Below are 23,181 nucleotides of genomic sequence, written 5' to 3'. Positions count from 1 at the left end.
AAACTACCATTTTGACATCTTTTGTTCAAAGATAAAATTACAAAAAAGTCAATTTATAGAGGCAACTGTTGATATTGTCATTGCACTATTTTATCGACACAGAATTGTCTTGATCAATTGTAGATATTCGATATACATTAATACAGATTTCAAATTTAATTTAAGATTAAAATCGAAATATTCCATGTTCCATAAACTATATGTATTTAATTTTTAAAATAATAAATGTAAATTATAATAAATCGCATATTAAAATACATATATTATGTAAATGGAATATATACATATATATGTTCGAATTTTATCTTTGAAATATAAATTCAAATTCAAATACTCATTTGATCATTAATTCAAATTAATATTTCAACTGGGGAAAAAGAATTTTTATACGAAGAACGAAAATTTTATACGATGCCATGACTTACCAATGGAATAACTTCATCCGACGATTTTTCACTCAGTTTCTCGTATCAGTCACCATCTTCATCAAAAAAACACGCACACCGTAAAGTAGTAGCTTTTCATAATCACTAATTATCAAAAAGAAACGATTTACACTTGTTAAACTTGAATTTTCTACGATTGAGGTAACTTCGTATCGATGGCACCAAACTGTCACAGTTGCGTTCGAAAATGGCGGCGCACGAAATAAGCCGAAGGAGTCGCCACTGATGTTCGGGCATCTTCGTGAGCCGGCGACTTCGGGAAATACGGGGTCTACCAAACTCGAAGCACGGAGCCCCGCCCTGCCGCCCGCCAGAGCCGTGAAGCAGCAGTAGCAGCAACAGCAGCTCCGCTTGCTTCGTACAGTTTTTATTCATGAAAACATTCGTCTGATCGTCGTATTATTCGACTAGTAATAACTGCTCGCGGTATACGTTGTGCCCGTCTTTGTCGGTACAGTTCACGCAGTGACGGTTAACCTTAAAAAGTAGTGGCAGTCGCGGTGTTGTCGCGAGAGATAGTCTCGTAGTGAAACAGACTTGTTTCGGTCATTAAGGCGTCGTCGCCGAGTGCATTCGCTCTGTTTCTCGACGTTGTTCGAGACGGAGAGGTGTGAAAAGGAAAGTGCATAGTCATCGATGTGAGAAGTCGAGGCTAGGAAGAAGGCCCGCCGCAGCAGGAGGGAGAGAGTGAGGAGCTGTTCGTGGATACGAAAAGCTGATATATCGAGTCGGGAATTTAAGCAACCGTAGGCTCCGTTAGGGAGCTCCAGGTACGATAACAAACATTTCTTCGCAATAACTCGTAATTTTCCGTTTCGAATAAGCGTGAAAACCATTACGACGATTGGCCCTGGCTGGCCCTTCGACTTGATCGGAATAGCCAACATGGCGACCGCCTAGGCTACGCTGTCAAATTTTCCTGTTCCGTCATCGTGGTTATTTTAACATCGGTTACGTTTCTCTCGTATAGTTGGGCGTCTAATATTTCGAATGCAGAAATAACTTTAATAACTTTCTTTAAACGTGAAAAATGTTGGTAATTTAGATTTCTCGACTTGTCGATGTGAGTCAGTACCGGCTCCCGCGATAATGAGATTCTTCCTGCTTAAGTTGAACTTTCCTCGTTCAAGAATTTTTCACAGTATAGAAGGAATAAGAGCGAAAGCTCGTTTGATAAGCAACAGCAGATTACGCAAGATAAATTATATCGTTATTAGAATTTTTGCTTAGCTAACGATATCTGAGATTACTACAAATTTACATAGGAGATCAATACTCATTAATTTACATGGTACAAGCGTCAGTATTTCATTATCTGTTAATACACAGTCTTGTTTTTATTATGAATATATTTTATGTTTTATGTATAAAATTATCACAATCTTATTTCTTTTTTCCTTTTTATATTTAATCTTTATTTAATTTATGTGTTGTATTGTACTGTATTTAATTCACGTAATTATTTATCTTTACGAATTTCTTTATCAATCAAATTTCAATTTGTTATTAAAAATAAAATTAATCATTACTTGCTCTCACTTCAATATAAAAAAATATTGGTAAGATGGCGCGAAACATAATCATTGAGATATGCTATTGTTGATACTTATTTAATTGCGAAACAATCTATGTGAATTATCTTACGATATAAAAATCGTAATAAAGTGAATGTTGTGTAACGTTAAATATGAAGTTTAAATGAAAATAAACTAATTTTTTTTTATATTAGAAGCGCGAATTTACTTTTCGCAAAAACGTGAATCCGCGAGATAAAAATACCACGATGTGTCTTTATACATCGACTACACGTGTTCTCCAAAAATATGACACTTTCATCATCCAGTATATTTTCTAATTATTGCTCGAGGCTGAAAATTAGGATCCAGTTGAATTCTCGAATAATCGTAGATCGTAGAATTAATTTCTAACGTTATAATTTATATATATATATATACATACATGTAAACAAGGTATAACAAGAGTTAATGAAATTACAGGCACCTGTTTTTAATTCAAGCATCGCCTTGAAGCTTGTGTCGCGTTTCTAAGAATCGTGAAAGCGATATTTACGTTACCAGTCGTTTTCAAGGTGATCGATCTTAAAAGCGACTCGAACGACCAGAATCGCACGCAATATATCTTCGTTATCGTCGCGTTGCTTCTTTTCCTCCTTTTTTTTTTTTTTTTTTTATTTTCTTTTTTATTTTCTTTTTTTTTTTTTACCGTACTTTTCAGAGGTTACGTTATTTCCATCGGCAATGAGTCACATGGGAGAAACGAACGACAAAGGAAATGCAATCGGGCGGATGCGAAGACCTTGAATTATTGTCCAATAATTTTGCACTATCGTTTACTATAACGTGCTCCGTTTGGAAAGAGAAGCGATATCAGGTCAGGAATTTTCTTTTCAAACTTGTGTGAATTCCTTTCGATGTTATTCTAATTATCTTTTGTTTGTCAACCGAGGTGATAATTCTTTCTATAGAGTGGTATCGGTTTATCAAATTAACATTATCTCGTTGCAACTGTTTGGACACGGTCTCTTTGATAAAAGAAGGAACACTAATTTGCCTGGATAATTTCTCGGAAGAGTGAAAGAGAGAGCAGCTGTACAGGGAAACGGTTGAATATTCTCTGCAAACTTTTGATTAAAACCGTGTTGACTCATATACTAACAAACTGAGGAAAGGGAAAAAAGAAAAAAAGAAAAAAAAGAAAAAGGGACGTAAGGCAGTGTAGAGCAAAGGCTGCGCCGCGATTGGCCGACCAATTGCTGCAGCAGCTATCTTAATCGTCTTTAATTGGTTCGAAATATAAAGTCGTCGCAGTCTCGAAGACAAGTGGTGTCTTTGGCTCAATTGATAGTGTTTCACTTGTGAAATACGACGTCGATAATATCTGTTATCGGTCTTTTACACTTTCGATCGAGAAAAAACTTGATTACATTACGACTACAAATGATTTGCTTACCCGATAGATAAAAAATCGCGAGTACGCTGTGTAAATATTTATGATTGATGTCTATGCATCGTATGCATCTACATAGTATCACGATCATTTGCTTCGAATAAAACTCCATCTGGAGAATATTACGAGTTTTAATTGCTTGTATTTTTCCAAAATGATTTTATTTTTCCACTCTAAACGGAGATAAACTGTTTAGCGTAAGCTCGACAAATGGAAATAATGCTTATCTTTCGTGTCAAATCCTAACTTGAGATAAGGGGGCATATAAAATATCCGAAATATTCTTTAATAATTTTCAAATTCTCTCGTATTTATTTGTATTAGACGTATTTTGCCATTCAGTTGCGAAATATTTTATCAAAAATCTGAGATTAAAACGAATTTACGAAATATCTCATACGTAGAATCTTTAAAAATAAATTTTTAGTGGCTCTGTGATAAGTAGAAAAAAAAAAAGGAATAAATAGTTTTTTTCGTCTGGAATTTGCTAATGGATATATAAATAAAACTAGTAAATGCGTACTTTTAAAAACGTAACAATAGTAGGAGTTACATCAGAGCATGCATTCATAAGAACGATTAGTATTTTGAAGAACAATAATAATGTATGTGTTACATTTTAGAGATATTATAAGAATATTGTCATTATTCTTTTTCTTCATTTTTTTCTTATATATGTAAAATAATATTCGGTTGTAAATATTGAAAAACAAACCGCAAGATATCTTCTATGAATAATGCATTATCAACATCGCGCCACAAGATAAGAAGTAATGAATAATATTAAACGTGAAATGTCTTAAACTTTTAGAAAATAATTCTTTTTTTCTTCCTCCTCTTCTTCTTCTTCTTCTTCTTCTTCTTCTTTTTTCTTCTTAACGACATTCACTTTTAAATATTAAAAAATAAGCGAACGAGATGTCTCGTCGACGGATACAAAAGAATTAATGAGGATCACGTTTCGTAGGACGGTTAGTAGGTCGTCAAGTACTTAGTCAATGCGAAAGTAATGCCAATGACGTACACAACTAGCAAATTCCCTTCTTTCCTGGCACCCTCCAACCCCCTCCGACCCCACTTCATTGCGGGGTCACGTCCTGTTACACGTTCTCCTCGTCCGCCACGAATTGTTCTTTCTGCACGTTTAATGGACGAATCAGTGAAAAGGAATCGAAGGAAGAGTTGCTGATTTTAAAAGCCCTTCTTCAATTTACGCGAGTTTTGGGATCGAATCAGTTCCTGAAATTGTTAAATTTCTTTTTTTTTTTTTTCATCACACTTTGTTGTGAATTAACGAAAGGGTTCAATTAGAAAAAGTGAATAAATTGGATGTAAGAATAAGATTCTTTTTTTTTTTTTACAGAGATTTCAATTAAGATACAAGGATTGAATTGAACGTGGATGATAATAACCAGATTAGGGAGGACAAACAAACCTGTTTGTCTTTACAACAGCCCAATTTCCTTTGAACTGGTCCACGAGCCTTCTGGATTCTTGGATAATCCAAACATTCAAATTCCCGCTTTGCTCTCCTATCTTCTTCTGACGTCACAGTGATTCGTAAAAATAGCGAAACGATCTGTTTGCAGCTTAATTTCTTAACACATATTTGCACTCCCATGATACAGTTTGCATCGTGGAAAATTCAATCTTTCATATTCGTATAAATATTTTTATAGATATTTTTATAATCTCTCCAAGATATTAGCTCGTACAAATAAGTTACATAAAAAAGTACAATTTCATATTTTCAAAAATCAATTGAATCAACTGAAGATTAAATATAATAATCTCTCTTCTTTCTTTTTTCAGAAGAAAAGTGATCAAGTTTGAACAAGTTATTAAGAATATATTCATTCATAAAGATGTTTTTTTTGGATCTTATGGAATCATGCTTTGAATTAAAAGAGGAAAATTAAATGCCTTACAAGATATCCTTAAAGAAATGAAACACGCGTCAAAATGAATTCATCAGAAATTTAATTAATCCAAGGTTTAAAGAGCAAGGTTAGAAATGAACGAAAAATCTTGACACGAGGAGTCCCATATTCAGGTTACTTTCTGACGTCACGCTTCGCATTTTGACGTCATTCACCTGCTGTAAATTCTCCGCATCGTATCTCTCATCCTGCTCTATCTCGTTCAATTGCTCCATTTTCTCGTTTTACCGTTTCAACGTCGAACCGCTCTATAGTCCGTAACCTACGAGAAATATACGAATTTTTGATAGCTCGTTGCTCTGCTCTGCTTGTGTACCGATTCTCGATCGATTCGATTTCTCTCTGTAGATATATACATCAACAAAGATCCAAGTATAACATATAGATTTGGGACAATATTTTCCCCAAGAAAAGGCATCGATCGATTCATGTAAAAAATATCCTCCATCAGAGATATCCCTTCTTCACCTTTACAAAGTAGGGTATACTGGGGATATACGATTGAAGGTTTCGAGATTTCTTTTATTAAAGTAAATCCATAATTTACACTTTCGCTTCGTACACGATTGACGATACTTCGACCAAGTTGGAAAAAAACAGTTGTGTCTGTAAATGTGGCTGAAATATAGTTTAGATATATATATATTACAATGATTATGAATTGTTCATAGGCTGGTGGTGGTAATCGAACTTATCTTCTATTCTTTACCTACAATAATTGATGATAATAGCGGGGATACTTTCCCTAATAATCGAACTTTCATTGTGTTTGTGCACGTTCGTAACAAAAGTGCATTAAACGCTTTTAATCAATATTCGATAACCATGAATTAAACGTTCCGTGATTACGTTCGATCATTGTCTACGTCTGTTCGGGGGCTTTTAAGGGGAAATCGAGCGTCAAAAGAAAACGAACAAGTTTTCCTCTTTGCGATACCTGTTTGAGGATTGATTGATAGATCGATCGGCTTGCGTCACAAATTTATTTTAAACCAACGTGTTCTTTATGCGCGTACTATTCTAAGACATTGTGCTAAAAATTGAGAACTCGGGTGAAAAATATTCTTGTTCATTATTTCGTGTTCAGCACAGCACACGTGACAAAGGTCGCCGTAATTTCAGAAGGCAAATATCGTGTTTTAATCGTTCGTTAAGGATTCGATACAATTCGATGGCTTTTGTTTTTCCGCTCTTGTTGTTGAATCGATAAGAAGTTTATTAACGCGACTAAAAGTCCCGGCCACTTTTGCACTGGCTGCAAACTGATCCTCCTCGATTCTACGCGTTCGAAAAGTAGGTCATGCTGATGTGAATTACAGTCATCAGCTGTAATACCACAATATCATTCCGTAGACAGAGCCAGTTCCGCGGTAACGAAGCCTCTTTATCTAAGAATAGTTTGTAATTAATATCCTTAGTATCTATTTCATTGTAACCATTTCACATGTAACCATTCTCCTTTCGTTATAATTTCTAAATTACATAACAACTTTTATCTTCAGAAGATTAATCTAAAAAGAAAAAATTACATACATAATTTTTCCAGTTATTTTCTTCTATAAGAAAAATACGTTTCATCTTGAGAATATTGATATAATTTTTAGAAGAGTCTCGACTGCAACGATTTACTTTCCTCTTCTTTCAAGGAAGAAACAAGTAGGGGAACAACAAGTGCAATATTGGGAATCAAATATTTTCAGGAATCGTCTGTGTACGATTCTTTTGGCAGAAATGATCCTTTTCCGTAGTCGAGGGATAAATAAACACTGCTATGTGTACTGGAAATAAAGGTAGAGGCGAGCATTCATTGGAACGAACTCTTGGCAGGTGCAATGCCAACAGGCGTCCCAACGACGATCGTCGACACACGTTGCACGTCGTCGTTCAGTTAGATCTTTTCGTGGCTTCTCCCATTCTTTTTCGTCCGTTGTAAAAACCGTTGGGCCGTGCCAGGGACTTGGTCGAAGTGTACGCCTGGTGTGAGGTACTTGGCAGCCTCGCGGTTGTATACAGCCGGGACGAAGCAGATGGGGATAGGAGAGAGAGAAAGAGAGAGAGAGATCGTATTGGACGTTGACCCGCGTGGTTCAACTGTTGCTCCCATTCGTGCATCCGGGAACGCGTGTAGAAAGGCCTGGGGATCCCTACGATAGAAAACTCTTCTGTTAGATAGGTCTAACCAGCCTCCCCCACTGATGAATGTCTGAGGAATGACAAAGCAAGACGATCCGCACAGATTCTATAGCGTAGAGAAAAATGTTGATTCCTTTTTTCTTGATAAGATTAAGAGAAATATAGGTCGAACGTGATGGACTTGAGGTTTTCTCTGTTGCATTTAACAAAGATGTTCTGGATCGTTAATTAAGCATTCTTACTGCGATCTGTTCTAGTTGCATGAGGATTATTAGAATTGTGTAACGTAGTTGCAACTCTTTGCGATAATATAGATGTGGTCTAGTTTCGTATATTAAGTATTTTGTTCTATCGTTCGTAGGCAATAGTCGACACGTAATATCAATTTCTCGAAGATTAATGGAATATTATAGCACTTGGCGTACTACAAGGACCAATGATACTTCGAATACTAGATAACATTTCAAATTGCTTGCTATCTAATTTTGTTTGGCAACAAAAGTTTCTCGTATATCTTCCAAGATTTAATATAATATGAAACAAAATGATATTATATCTTATAATTTTGACATTTAATATATTGTGATTAAAAAAATCATACGATTATAAATAAAATTTAATCTTGCGCATAAAAATCAATAGTATCATACAATACAATTAACAAAAATTTTAATAAAAAATGATTAATCGGAAAAAAAAAAGTTTTACTATTAGATATATAAAATAAGGAAATAAAAATATTCGTTTCTATGATTCAGCGAAATTTTCAAATAACAAACCTATGTGATTTCCTGAATGCTAGCAAATGTATATTTCTTAAAATAGTTCCAGGGTTATCTGGAAGACCAAGATGACCAAATATTTAGAACATATACCTTCGATTCTGCATTTATTTTCCAAGAAACTAACCACGTTAATCCCTCTGTGTTCGAATCGATCACAACCAAGTCTCTCCTAGGATCGTGTTAAACAGCGATTAATACAATCTCTGAACACGCTACCGCCAACGGCAACCTGTCACACGACCGACAATGGCGTCGTGGCGACGCCGGTAGTCAGTCGGTACACGACGGGCGCCGTGGCGCCAGCGTCGCTCATCCCTTCCCTCTGTCCGTTTCATCTGCCCAGGCGGTCTTCTCTCGAAACCACGTCCTCCCTGGGTGTGGTTCGAAACTGTGTCTCGAAGTTTGTGTCCAGTTCTCATCGTACCTCCAGTCTTCTCTTTGTACAAATCTCAAGCTTTTTATCCACCTTTCGAATCATTCAGGAAGATACACATTGAAGATACACACTCGCTTACTGTGCTCTTTTACCGAGCGTGCATACAACAGACGAAGAAGGATAGTGTGGGATAGCGAACGATAGAGGGAGAAGTTTGAGGGAGAAAAGGAGAGGGTGAAAGCGCGTGAGTGAAAGAGAGAGATAGACTAGTGGGGCGAGCCACGACTCTTCATCGATTCGTCGCTTCCACGGTTCTGTGAACGCGGCATGAAAAGAAAGCTAGCACCACCAATGGCCGCATTTGACCGCTTCTTGTGCGTGCGCGTACCTGTGTTCGATTCCTGCTAGAAAAGTGCTCTTTCTTCCGGTTTTCTCTTGGACGCTTCTGCTAGTCGCTAACGTTCCATCGACGGCGCAATCTGGCGGTAGACGACGGGTTCAGAGAGGCCACCCTTTACTCTCTGCACGAACCTTCCACGCAGAGAGGTTATGTTTGTTCGGGATTCATGACGCTCTGACAGGAGTGGAAGGCGGACGGAGCGGGTGAGTGCTGCTGGATCTTATGCGTCTTTTTCGTGTAATTTGCTGCATCTTGCAAAAATTTTATACATTTTTTTATGAAGCTAAAGATATAGTGATTGGAAAAAAATGAATCGTAGCAAAGAATGTTAATCGAGTTATTTCAAAAAATTTGTTAGAAGAGATTTTTTTATTCTTGGAAGTTTATAAAGGTCAAAGGAAAAGTTTATCAAGATTTCTTCCTTTTTACGAATTTTTTCTTTTTTTTTTTTCTTTTTTTTTCTTTTAGATACCCAGTATTATATTTCATTTCACGATGTTTGCTCATGCGCCAAATGATTTTATCGGTTCCGGAAAATGAGAACACCTTGCGTTGGATCGACAACCCTTAGGTTCCCCGGGTTGTGAGACTTTTTGGAGGTGAAGGACACTCGTTGCCACAAAATTTCAATGTAGCTTAAAAAGTTAAGTTGTCGGTGAGATTGTTGTTCACATTGAATGAATATTATGTTAAAGATTGACTAAAAGTCAAAGAAAGTATGTGGAAAGGAGAACAGGAAGTATGAACTCTTTTAAATTATTTACATTTTCCAGAAGTTGGTACATTATTTTGGTCCAGACGGTTGGTTCGTTAGTTAAAAATAGCACCTAAAAAATGTAATACGATGCTCTTTACGTATATGTTTCACAAAACAATTTTTTTCTAATATTAATGAAAATATGTATATCAACATTAGATTTAGACAGAAAAGATGAAACAATTTACATAAATAATTTAGAACACTATTCAACGATTAAAGTTTAATGATAGTCTATTAATATACAAACAAAAAAATATATAAGAAGAGAGAGAAATTATATTATAGAAATATATAGGTTAAATAAAAATAGAATAATCAACATTGATTGTGTATTTCTTCTGATAATAGTATAAAGTTTGAAATTAATATAAATATATCAGAATTTTACTCAATATTACTATTCAATATTGAAATCTTTTGATCATTATCTTGATATCTCTTAACTCAATCATTATTAAAATCAATAATCCATTGTATCTTACATTCCTTTATATTGATTCTTTTATATTAGTCGGTTATCCAAGTGATTAATCTTAAACCTATTCTTATGAATCATCATTTGATCCAATAAGCTTAAGTCAATCAATTCTTTAACCTCTGAGAAAACTCTTGTCCTAAGCTGTTTGATTTAAAGAGAAAAAAAAAAAAATTCTAGAGGCAATTACGAGTAATTTCTGTGATTCTGCTTTCAGGGGTGGCAACGGTCTCGCTAGGAGGTATCGAAGCTGGCGCGTGGGGCGGGAGAGTCAGCGGTGGTCTGACTCTGGTTCCGGTGGTAGCGGCGGAAACGGAAGCCGCGACAGCAACAGATCAGAGAGAACGACTGGAAAAGGCTGGTGCGACCCGCTGGAGAAGGAAATTTGATCGTCTTCTATTTTCTACCTTTCCCATCCCCGGTTGTGGAAAATTCGAGAGCGTCTATCTGCCATCGAAGAAAGCGTCGTCGACGGCGTGACACTGGGCCCCAACCACCTTCGAGCAAGAAGGCATACGAAATAGGATTAATCCATTCCTGAAAAATCACATTTTAGGCTTTGTTGGAGGTGTACCACCTCCTCCTCGAGAAACACCCTTTTCCACCCTTCACGGGTAGTCACGCTTAGCGCATCATTAGACAGGCATCATGAGCAGCGAGCTCGAATCCCTACGTCAGGAATCGGACAAGCTGAAAAATGCCATTCGAGTAAGTTGATTCTCATTGTATGTCTATTGAGAATAGATAATTTATGTAGGATTTTTTTTTTTTTTTTTTTTAGATAATTTTTAGAAGGTAAATTTAATTTTCAGGGATAAAAGACAATGTTAATCATGTATATCCATGTCCAAATTTACAAGATGAATGAAAATTATTTTAGCAAATAGTTTTGTATAATGGAGTACTTGAAGAATAATTTTAAGTATATAATTGTCACAAAATGATCATAGCGAATGTAATTTGTTCACAATCAATTCGTTTGATTGTATTAACTAAGCACTATGGAATTTCATATCTCGACTATTTCCTGTCAATATATTATCTATAAACCGTAAGAGATAGTATTTTCGCGATAATATTGGGCGGTGATTCTCGTTTTAATTTCGATATTTAATATTTTATTATAATTAGAGATTTCTGATTCGTTCGATAATCTCTTAATTATAGACTAGGTAAGCTAATTAAAATTGTAGCATTTCGAATATTTGCCGGCAATCTCCAAAACAACGAGGCAAAAAGCAACAGTTCTACATGCAACAGCGGTGCATTGTCTTAATAAAAAAAAAAAGTCTAGGGCGTCTCTCAGCTAGAAGTGCACTTGGCATTAAACAACCGACCCTTATTCTCTCTCTCTGACGAGCCAGTAATTTTTTATTTTTTATTTTATCCGATCCTAGACGATTGGAAAATCACAAACTATTGTTTATTAAAACAATATTTCTTTCTTATTATTCTATTTTATTTATACTTCAATTACATTTCTAATTTCTTTTAAATTTTAGAAATCAATATTCGATATTATTTATAGCACCTATAAAGAATAATGAAAAATCATCAAATTTATTTGCTCGAAACTTGATTGAAATTGAATCACACGATAATCATATGTTATTTTAAAATATAAAATCGAAAAATATTCTTGGACATTCCATTCCATTCATCAATTACACTATCTATTTTCATTTCCTTTTAAAAAACAAAAAAAAAAATCTATCTTCAGAATCATATAATAATATAATTTCTTAAAAATCATTCGTATTTTTTTTTTTTTTTTAATATCAACTACTCGATCATCGAATGATCATTGTCGATCGCAAGATGATCTATAACTCGATTCGATTCTTACCGTTTGGAAAATACTTGTCGATGACAATCGGTGAATTCTCTACTACTTATATGGTGGTGGAAACATGAAACTCATTGTCAGAGGTGGTAGTGATGTAGCGTGTGGTGGTGGTAGGGCGCGGCATAACCGTCGCTTCACTCTAATCAATACGCCACCGTTCCTTCTCTCTCTCTCTCTCTCTCTCTCTCGCTCTGCCTCTCTCTTTTTCTCTCTTACCCGCTTACTCACGTCCTATCTTGTTCCTCCTCACCACCTGTTTCACTCTTTCACCCTTCTTCGTGCGTGCGTGAAATTACACGCATCGTCAGGCGTGCACGGGTAATACGCGACCGTAATACGTAGAATGCACGTTCTTAAATACCCTGTAACAGTATTTCCATAATTTATACATGCCTCTTCTTTCATGCTCGTTTAATTGTGAACAATCGAGAATAATTCGACGCGAGCGCGAAATATTACTGGAAATGGTATCGAAGTATGGTCATATTTCTTATGTCAGCGTAAAACAATGTTAATTAGGATCCTTAAAGTGACCCGTAAATGCTTCCACTGTTCCCCTTGTTAAGTGCATCATTGCATTCTGAGTCATCCGAAGAGACCGGTCTGAGGAGCTTTAAAATCTAGCTTTAAAATCCGTTCACAATTTGTGAATTCGTTTTTTTGAAATTTGTTAGAACTTTTTAAATTAACTTGTTCAATTTGACGTATTTGTCAATTGGATTTGAAAATTTCTTCTTCCATGTAAGGCAAATTAAATGATTCTTTATTTAAAGTACATTCACTTAATAATGTTTTAGAAGTAATCAACTTTTTTGTTGAATTACGTGAAATTTGTTGAACCGATCTTTTATACATATTCTTTTTATATCTGTTTTTCAGGATGCCAGAAAAGCAGCTTGCGATACGACGTTGGTCCAAGCCACGTCGGGCATGGAGCCTATCGGCCGGATACAAATGCGTACGAGACGCACACTTCGTGGTCACTTAGCCAAGATTTATGCCATGCACTGGGGCAGTGACTCAAGGTATCTTCAACCGTGATTTTTTTTTTTATTTTAAATGTATTTCTTATCTGTTAAAAGCGAAGGAGAAATATTCATACGTTTATTATTCATTGGCAGAAATTTAGTGTCAGCATCGCAAGATGGAAAATTGATCGTTTGGGATAGTTATACCACCAACAAAGTTCACGCAATCCCTTTGCGCTCCTCATGGGTGATGACCTGTGCGTACGCGCCATCAGGTAGTTTCGTAGCCTGCGGTGGGCTGGATAACATTTGTTCCATCTATAGTCTAAAAACTAGGGAAGGAAATGTAAGAGTTAGCAGAGAACTCCCAGGTCACACTGGGTACTTGTCTTGCTGTCGATTTTACGACGACAACCAAATTGTCACTAGTTCTGGCGATATGACTTGGTAAGAAACATTTATTTTTATATCGTATTTATAATTTTGTCACCATAATCGTTGATCTGAATCTAAGTTTCTAATTGGCACTACTACTGTTTTACTTGAATAACGATTCCGCTGAACATGGATTTATTTCGTTTAGGAAGATGACTTAAAAATGAATATAAAATAAAAAGATGTCCCAGCCTTTCCATCCTTTCCCTTATTGTTTCCAGTTCTCATTCTCCGATCGGTAATTATACAGCGTGTAAAAGTATGTGAATTATGTCAAAATATTATGTTTCTTTTTTTTTTTTTTTTTTTTTTTTTTTTTTTTTTTTTTTTTTTTCTTCTTGATCAGTGCCCTGTGGGATATAGAAACTGGTCAACAATGCACCTCCTTTATTGGACACACGGGTGACGTTATGTCCCTGTCTCTGGCTCCTGACACACGCACATTCGTGTCTGGTGCGTGTGATGCTAGTGCAAAATTATGGGACATTCGTGAAGGAACTTGCAAACAAACTTTCCCAGGCCATGAGAGCGACATAAACGCTGTTACGGTAAATTTTATCTTTTTAAGTATCGTCAATCTTCTAGATAATTATTCTTTTTTACATATAGAATTCGACACGATAAACGAAAATCAGATATTTTAATGGAAATTTCATCTTATTATTCAGTTCTTCCCGAATGGATACGCTTTCGCGACGGGTTCAGACGATGCAACGTGCAGACTTTTCGATATTAGGGCAGATCAAGAACTGGCGATGTACAGTCACGACAATATTATCTGCGGTATCACTAGCGTGGCGTTCAGCAAGAGCGGTAGATTATTGCTGGCCGGCTACGACGATTTTAACTGCAACGTTTGGGATTCCATGAAGGCTGAACGAGCCGGTACGTTTAGTTCCATTCAACATCGAAGATTGCCTTTAGAAGAGAAGAGAAACTTTATTTTAAGCCCTTCTCTTTAATTTGATTCTTTTTCTCTATCTATTTTTAATCGATACAAGAACTAATTAAAATTATTTCAACACGCAGTATTTTTATCGGACGAAATATCGACGAATAAAGTATTTCTTACGTTATCGTACATGTAGAAAAAAATCCAGCAGAAAAAGTGAGCTCGTTTCCAAATGTTTTCCTTCACTTTACAGGAATTCTTGCCGGTCACGATAATCGTGTGTCTTGCCTGGGCGTTACGGAGGATGGTATGGCAGTAGGGACGGGCTCATGGGACTCATTTTTGCGTATTTGGAACTAACTTGGGGTTAATCCCAAGACGTTCCTCCACAGAACCAACTACAGCCAATCAGCATACAGTATAAGCATCAAGTACCACCACTTGGCCACCGAAGTCGGCGTGTCCGTGTCCTCAACGGAGGCGAATTACTCGCCCGGTTCACCGGAGTTGACGTTGATCAGAAAGTTTGGACATCCGTTAGACAACAACAGTAAAAAGACCCACGGTAGTAGCGGCGGTAGCGGCAGCGAATTTAAGAACGTTTTGGGTTGTGGTGGTAAAAAGGACTATCGGAAACGCGTCGTCGATTTAACCTGGCGACGTGGCAAAGTCGGCGATAAAATCACTCATGAATATCAGCGCTTCTAGTATATGGATATACCGTCTGTTCGATATATTCGAACGTACGACTGATGATGATGATGATCGAGAAAGAAGCGTGGTGAAAGGAAGAACGACAGAACGGGGAGCAGCACCAAGGCTGACGGCCATATCTCTCCGATGTCGTGCGCGTTACTTCCTTTCTCTCCTCCCCTTTCTCAAGGACTATTTGGCAACTTCGAAGAGTTACGTGCTGTTGATATATATATATATATCTTGATATAGCATCTTCTCGAAGATCTTCCCGAATTCGAAGGTTGAAATAAGAATCGATTCCCGACACACTCCTCATCACCGAGGTCTACGTCGCTACGGAAGCGTTTTATTATATGAATAAGAGAAAAAAAAGAAAAAAGAAGAAAAAAAAGAAGAAAAAAAAAAAAGAAAAAGAAAAAAGGTTCCGAGCGTTCACTGCCGATGAAGCGCCGACATGGCTGCTCCGGCGGTTGATTTTACATTTTTTTTTTTTTTTTTTCGACACGCACGAAGCAAGCAAGTCGTACCAGGCGAGAAAACACGATGTGAGAAAAAGAAGGAAATATGGTCGCTCGTGCACGGCATAAAAGTAAACATGATCGTGAAAACTATATATACATATATATATTATATATATACGTATGTCGACGAGCAGCCAAGATTACGATAATCTCGCATATTGCATTCAACCTACACGCACACCGTACGCACGTGTATTAATACGTACATAGAAAACTACATACATACATCTGCACACAAAACGCGAAGTACCGCAAACAAAAAGCATCTGCTATTAAGTACATAGTGGGTCATCCACGAGTCCCGACATACAAGTCACTATCTCCGATCATTATTTTCTTTCTCTTCTTTTCGTTTTCTCCCCTTTCCTTTTTATCTCGTTTAAATTTCGATTTTAAATTCCCTCTTTTATCGAGAATTTTTTTTTTTTTTTTACCCTCTTAAAAGATGGCTATAGATAAGGAGAAGGGAAAAAAAAAAAAGATTCGCAAAGAATTGCATCATCTTTTGTGACTATAATCGTCGAGTTTGCATTATTATTATCTGTAATTTTTATAGATCTATTCCTTTATTTATTTTGTATAGACATCTACCATAGACCATCTTACGTATACACACACATTCTTGTGTCCCTTTTTTTCTTCTCTTTGTTTGAAATTGAGTGAATGTCCGAGTTGAACAGAGATTGTTAGAGAGTGGACGAAATTCAGATGCAAGAATACGCGAAATAAAATCTCGAGGACGTGGCTCAAATGCGAATCAAACGAATCCACGTAAAATTATTAAAAAGAAAAAAGAAAAAAAAGTTTAAAGATATTTCTTTAAAGTTATTCCTTCGATTTACCTCCCGTCGAAATTTGAAAATTGTCGAATTATCAAAGGATATCGCTGAATAATAAATAAATAAAATTTAACAACACGATAAATAAGATGAGCAAAAAAAGAAAGAAAACGTACTTCGCCTCGTCGCTGATTCGAATGCACGCTCGCGAGGAGCCAGTATAAAGTGTGAACAGAAGGGATATTTAAATGTAACGTGTATTTAGTTCGTAGTTCGCCTCTATCCTCCGTTTCTTCAATTAGAAAACAGCGAGACCGAGAAGAGTTCCTCCTAACTCTCGCCAAAGCAAGAGTCCCCCATTTTATCTTTCTCTGTTATGTCGATCCTGTATCGAAGAATCCTCGTAACGTGCGAGAAAGACACGTATTCTCTCTCGACGAAAGAAGTTATCCTACAAGTTCCTTTGAAATAGGACCCAAAGAATCACGGATCGACGCCACGGGCCACAACTCTCTCTCACCCTCGTCGTTCTTTCTTTTCTTCGATTTATCATCGTTTTATCCTTCGATATTCCTCCCCCCCTTTTTTTAATCTCTCCTTTTCGCTTTCTATCTATCTATCTATATCCTATCGTGTATCTCCCACTTGTATACTCCCCCTGTATACTCGTCCCTCCTTCCTTTCACATCGCTTCATTCACACACACCTTTGCGTTCCTCCTTTCCTTACTCTCACCCTCTATTCTCTGTCCTGTTTTTATCGAAGAAATTACATGTTTAAACTGTATATGCATTTAAAGTAATAATTATTAATGATAATGTTTAATATTAATATTAATGATGATTGTAATTTATAATAATATTAATATTTAATATATAAGTATCTAAGAAGATAATGGTGAATCTACTTGTTCAGTACCGAAGGATCATCGGTCCAATTGCTTTCCGGCGACCACGCTGCGACCATCAATATCTATTCGTTTTCTCATTGTAACATTGTTCTATTTTTGCGTTATACATATATCTATATATTTTATTGCATTCTTGTTTGCATTTAATATTCTCACGATCACGTTATGTAAAGTATTATCGTTTCTTACGATCTTACGTAATTCGATGTAAATTGTTTTAAAATGTATATTCGAACCGCTGTTAGTTCCTATCGAGATCATCAATTTAGTGAGGGGAAAGGACGGCCGATCGAGCATGGGAAGCGTGGCCCCCGGAATGCGAAAACCAATCAATTGTTTTCCTAACCGAACAAGTACGTGTAATCTGATTAAAAAAGAAAAAAAAACACTGTTAAAGGGACTATTAAGAAATATTTGACGAGTTTCTAAAGACGTTGATTCTACATTGCGTTACGAGAAGATAAATAAGAGATAATTTCTTGAACAATAACGTTCGAAATCAGTTTTTTGATATCACTCTTTTTCGACTAATCGCGCTTATGTCACACGCCTCCATATCCTCTAGCGACCAATTAGGCAAAAAAAAAAAAAGAATAATAATAATAATAATATAACAAGATATTAAAAAAAAAAAAAAAAACGATCTTTCCTCCGCGCCAATACGAGACGAAGGCCTTCTTCCTTCAATATTTTCGATGATTTTCAATGAAATTTCGAAAATGGTGCACTATTTTTAACTGGAACGAAGTATTTAACTGTCTCTGCGTCTGTCTAAACATTGCGGCGTTCAAAATGAAGGAAGAAGGATATTTAAATATTTAACGAGAGAAAAAAAAAAAGAAAGAAAGAAAGAAAAAGGTTAAAATTGGAAACGTAAGATCTGTGCTTTTTGTATTTCGCAATTCCGTGGCCTCTCGGAGAAAGTTTCTCGTTTTTTGTATTTCGAAGCCTCGAGCCACCGAAGCAATATGGTTTCTTATTCTTTGTACGAATGCAAAAAAAAATATACTATATATATATACACACAAACACATACACATACACACATACATACACTATCGACGACTATATAGTATACAAAATTAATGATTTATTAAGTCTCTAGTCATAGTAACGGCACGCGCAACAATATAATCCAATCTCAAATGGAAGGAAAAAAACAGAAACACATAACGTTTTGTGCAAATGGAACAGTTTGTTACTCGTTTCGTTTCCTCTTTATCATTTTCGTTTTCGACGGTATCTCTCTCTTGTCCGCGCCATAAGAATGCGAGTGATTGATTTTGATTGGTCGAGTGCACAGGAGAAAAGAAAGAAAGAAAGAAAGAAAGAAAGAAAGAAAAAGAGAAATCGCGAAATAACTTAATATGACGGATCGATTGTGTGACATCATCATCAGGAACAACAGCGTGAAAAAGAAAAGGAAAAGAAAAAAAAAAGAGAGAAAAGAAGGAGAGGAATTAGGAATTTTTTTTTTTTTTTTTTTTTTTTTTTTTCTTTCTGAAGTCGTAAGAGTAATAAGGTGAATAAAAGTACTTGGAAAAAAATGAAACGTGGCGTTTTGGTTATTTTTTTAATGTACTGTTCGTTTCTTTTCTTTTTTTCTTCGTTATCACACCCCCGACCTCTCGTGTTTTTCTTTTTTCTCTCTCTCTTCGCCATTTTTTTGATCCCTTCTCGTCGACGAGAAACACCAACGAGGAAACAGTTTTTGGGTCCTATTTCAACGCGAGGATCGATGAACGCGTGGAGGAAAAGAGGGAAGAGATGGAAAGACGTGCCAGCGAAACTCATTTTAATAACTTCTTTTACGATGGGCGACAAGAAGCCATCAGCAATACTGCCTCTTTCAAGTTAGGAGCAAAATATAAAAAGTACGATATATATATATATATATAAATATATATAAATATAATATATAGTGTGTGTATGTTATGTACAAAAGAAACACTTGACGCAGTTAAGTGAAGGACATAACCAAAGAACGAGAGAGAGAGAGAGAGAGAGAAGAAAATGGCAGCTGATGGAAAAATGAAAGAGAAGTAGGATGAAGAGGAGGACGAAAGAGCGGAAGCATAACGTTTGAAAAAAAAAAAGAAAAGAAAAGCTTGTATTAAGAAAAGAATAAGGAAAGAGGAAGCACGTATTCATTGTTAAATGAAATAGATAGTTACAAAGATTTCATCACTTTTTTATATATATATAAAAATGATAATAACAACAAGTATATAAATAAAATAATAATAAATTATTGTCGACGGCTAGATTAGCTCTCATTTGGACGATCATCCTTCGTGATCACCCTTGTTCTCACGGGGCACGAAGTCCGCGTTTCCCTTGTTTTTTATCACCTTTGGAAAGCGCGTCCGTGTTTTCCTTCCTTGAATATAAAAGATCGTGTAAAAGGCACGGTAGATTTTTCATAGACTCGACGGATAGATATCCTCGTTCTCTACGCGATTTTCGTTATTATTACAACGCGTAGTTTCGAGTCTCGTGGGTGCCCCCTGTCAATCGTCATCGTCATCAATACGATACTTGGTAATCATACGATCATAAGAAAGAATCGTTTCGATCGAGCGAGAAGAACGGAATGATGGAAAGATTCGTTACTTAAAATTTTTCAAAAATTGAAACGATTCTTTGAAACGTTCGAACATTCCGGAGGCATTCGCGCTATTCGTTAAATAGCTAATTCAAGTTTAGAAGAAGAAGAAGAAGAAGAAATGTGCGACGTAGTGTGTTTATTCAGAAACTTGCAGTTTAATCTGAATATCGCCTGATGAATGTTTCTCGTACATTTAGCTATCGCCATAGCTGTATCTGTATATCCGCCTCGTTTTTTCAATATAGAAGAGAATTGTGCGTAGAAATCTAAAAAAAAAAACAAAAGAAAAGAAAAAAGGAAGAGACATCACACGCGGAATCGACCAAAACGAAATCATTGAGAGCGAACCTACGGCGATTGATTTTTATGCAAGACTGAAGTCATCAAACGCTCCTTGTTCATTTATTCTTTGCATTCTTTTTCTTTTTTTTTTTTTGTTTTGTTTTTCTTCTCTCCCCATGCCGCGTGTACACGCAAAACGTAGCCGAGGCATCTATGATTCATTCACTCGGAACAATTCGCATATTTCCCGGCATATATATATATATATACACACACGGTACACACGCACATACACGCAAATATACGTATACGTATTCACACGATACATTATTATCCCCATTCGACGATGTACATAAACGCGTATGAAACGTGTGTTCGAGGGATCGAGTCGCCAAATTATCCAAAGAAAAACGTGCACAAGCGAGAACAAAACAAAATATTCGATATCGATCGTTATCCATTGTAAGCGCGTCGCAGGAAAAAAAAAGGAAAGGAAAAAAGTGATTTTTCCGACCGTCAGAGGGGGGAAAAGTGTTTGGAATTTTCGCCTGGAATATTAATTAGCAACGCTTGTTGAGCGAAGATTCGTTTCTTTTTTTCCTCTCGACACGGTCCAACGAGGAGAAGGGATCGTCGTCAAATTTAATATCGGATTCCAATCGATTTTTTTTCTACGACCTTGATTCGAGAATCTCGTCACGCGGGATTTTCCCCACGAGCGACGCGTGTGAAACGGGGAAAAAAAAAGGAAAGAAAGAAAGAAAGAAAAAAAGAAAAAAATATTAAATTTGAAGACGAACGGATGAAAAAGCATCGGCGGGCCAAGGAACAAGCATTACGCATCCTATATTATTAGTCAGAATCCATTTCTATTGATACTGTTGCGAGTCTTACATTGTTTATCTTAAGATTTTAACACTGTTTACAAGATAACGTTTTTTCATAATAATTGTTCTCGTATCTCTTTTGTAGACAATTCTACACTCGACGAGATTCTACACTTTGTACGAAAGATTTCGTTCGAGACCCTCGTGCGAGAGTGCAGAGCGACGTTTACGACTTCGGTTTCTCTAACGCGAGATTGTAGTAGATCGGGCATAGGGAATGCAACTTAAGAGAAGAACAGGGTCTAATGAGATAGCGAAAGGCAGAGATAGAAGAGCACAAAAAGGGAAGAAAGGGAAAAAAAAAAAAGAAAAAGAATTCGAAAACTTCGAATCTTTTTTTTCTTTTTTTCTTTTCTTTTTTTCTATTATTATTATTTCTATTTATTTATTAAACACTCGCACATCTGTTATCGCGGACATCGATTTTTCACTCGATTTCGCGCGAATTTCGATCGAGTTTTAATCCTTTTTTTTTATTTCTCCCAAAGCAAATTGGTTGCTTCGCACAATGAAATGCCGAATCAATTTTATTCTTCGTCGAATTTTCTCTTCCTCTCGACAATGTTTTACGAGGTTTTTTTTTTTTTTCTTTACGTTTGAAAGTTGGTTGGAAACGGTGTTTCCCCTTATCATTGATTCTTCGACGAGACGATCTCAAATTTTTAACTCCAAGTCAAGCACGTCGCGAGTCGTACACGTAGCACGGCGTTAATTTTGCTTTCCCTGTTAATTGTCGTTCGAATTTGCAATCGTGCCGATTATTTCTCATCGAATTTTAATTTTTAATTTTAATTTTTTAATTCTCCCTCTTCGATTACAAAATATTTATATTCATTCATCTTACGGATCTTGCATACATCTTCATTCGCATTTTATATTTACATTTCCGATAACGTGTCGTTTATGGAATATTTTTCTTATCCTCACGCAGTGACGCGAAAACGCACGATGACAATCCTCTTTTAGAGAAAACAAAAAAAAAAATAAAATAAAATAAATAAATAAATAAAGTAAGTAAGTTTGCAGTACAAAGACGAGCAAGCATCCGCGAAAGGGTGGGAGAGAATGGAATTGAACGCGTACAAAATCGATTCGAATTAGTTTCGGGACCGATGAGCGCTCGTCTGAAAAACAAAAACAGGGATCAAGAAGAATACGCGAAGAATCAAAACGAGGTCGACGTTATTTTTTTTTTTCTCGAACTAGAATTATAAAAGAAGACTGATAAGCGAATTCGAACGAGAGGAGTTCGAAATATTTTCGCCAAACTGTTCCCCCTCCACTCCACTCCACTCCACCACCGATCCAATTCGTTTTTTCCGCCCCGACGTGATTGCAAATTCGACCAAGTTTCGCGTGAATCGTACGGGATTCATCCCCCATCACGGGTTCCCAATCAATTTTCGTTCGATTTTCCAACGTGGGAAAGGGAAAACAAATGGATCGCCTCGTTATTTTTCTCGAAGTCGCCGTTTATCAAAAGCTTCTGAATCGCGAAAAAAAAAGGGAGAAGAGAAACGGGAGTTCAGAGCGACGAGCTTCTCGAAAACTTTTTTTTTTTTCAATAATAGCCCGAGGAAACTCTTTAATATTAAAGGAAAAAAAATAAATAAATGAATAAAAGCATAGACGTTTAAGGTTACTCTCTCTCTTTCTGTAAACGTAACGTAAGCAAACGTGACGTTGAAAATTGTCGCGCAATTGACGGCATGCAAAAGTAAACAGCAACCTACGTACTACGTAAAACAGTAAGCGATAGTAAGCGAAAAAAAGAATTAAACCCAAAGAGACGTATACACGAGGTGGCAAGGAAGGAAGTTGCTCGATGATCCCAGGGGAAAGATAAGGAAAACGTTCTCATTATAATCGATCCTTGTTATCCTTTCTGATCGGATATCCTCCAATAATCGAAAAATTCAAATTGTCACCACGGTACACGCGTCCTCCTTTCTTTTTTTTTCCTTTTTTCTTTTTTCTTTTTTTTTTCTTCTTTCCTCCTCGATCGCACCTGGTCGTCGACGACGGCTTCCTCGACACTCGGTATAATTCAGAAAAAAAAAAAATAATAATAATAA

General features: G+C 36.3%; 1 protein-coding gene across 3 annotated transcripts; it reads left to right on the top strand.

Moving 5' to 3' along the window:
• Positions 1 to 732: 732 nt before the first annotated feature.
• LOC410497 (guanine nucleotide-binding protein G(I)/G(S)/G(T) subunit beta-1) lies at positions 733 to 21,399 on the top strand. Of its 3 annotated transcripts, XM_006562980.3 has the most exons (8): positions 733 to 1,216; positions 2,682 to 2,837; positions 10,500 to 10,990; positions 13,008 to 13,153; positions 13,250 to 13,543; positions 13,878 to 14,079; positions 14,200 to 14,416; positions 14,677 to 21,399. In XM_006562980.3, exons 3-8 carry the CDS (start codon positions 10,931 to 10,933, stop codon positions 14,781 to 14,783), a joined length of 1,026 nt encoding a protein of 341 aa, XP_006563043.1. In that variant the 5' UTR covers positions 733 to 1,216; positions 2,682 to 2,837; positions 10,500 to 10,930; the 3' UTR covers positions 14,784 to 21,399. The 3 variants fall into 3 exon arrangements, with proteins under 3 accessions (XP_006563043.1, XP_393976.2, XP_006563042.1); XM_393976.7 differs by lacking the exon at positions 2,682 to 2,837; XM_006562979.3 differs by lacking the exons at positions 733 to 1,216; positions 2,682 to 2,837 and adding an exon at positions 8,754 to 9,250.
• The last annotated feature ends 1,782 nt before the right edge of the window (positions 21,400 to 23,181 follow it).

Source organism: Apis mellifera, linkage group LG14, assembly GCF_003254395.2.
Source record: "Apis mellifera strain DH4 linkage group LG14, Amel_HAv3.1, whole genome shotgun sequence".
Lineage (NCBI taxonomy): Eukaryota > Metazoa > Arthropoda > Insecta > Hymenoptera > Apidae > Apis > Apis mellifera.
This window is presented reverse-complemented; position numbering and strand designations above follow the sequence as displayed.

Bases quoted from the DNA above. Each gene is read 5' to 3' on its own strand.
- LOC410497 (XM_393976.7), top strand. From the start codon at position 10,931: ATGAGCAGCGAGCTCGAATCCCTACGTCAGGAATCGGACAAGCTGAAA. The intron at 13,544-13,877 runs GTAAGAAACATT...CTTCTTGATCAG, and splicing joins AGTTCTGGCGATATGACTTG to TGCCCTGTGGGATATAGAAA. The intron at 14,417-14,676 runs GTACGTTTAGTT...TTCACTTTACAG, and splicing joins CATGAAGGCTGAACGAGCCG to GAATTCTTGCCGGTCACGAT.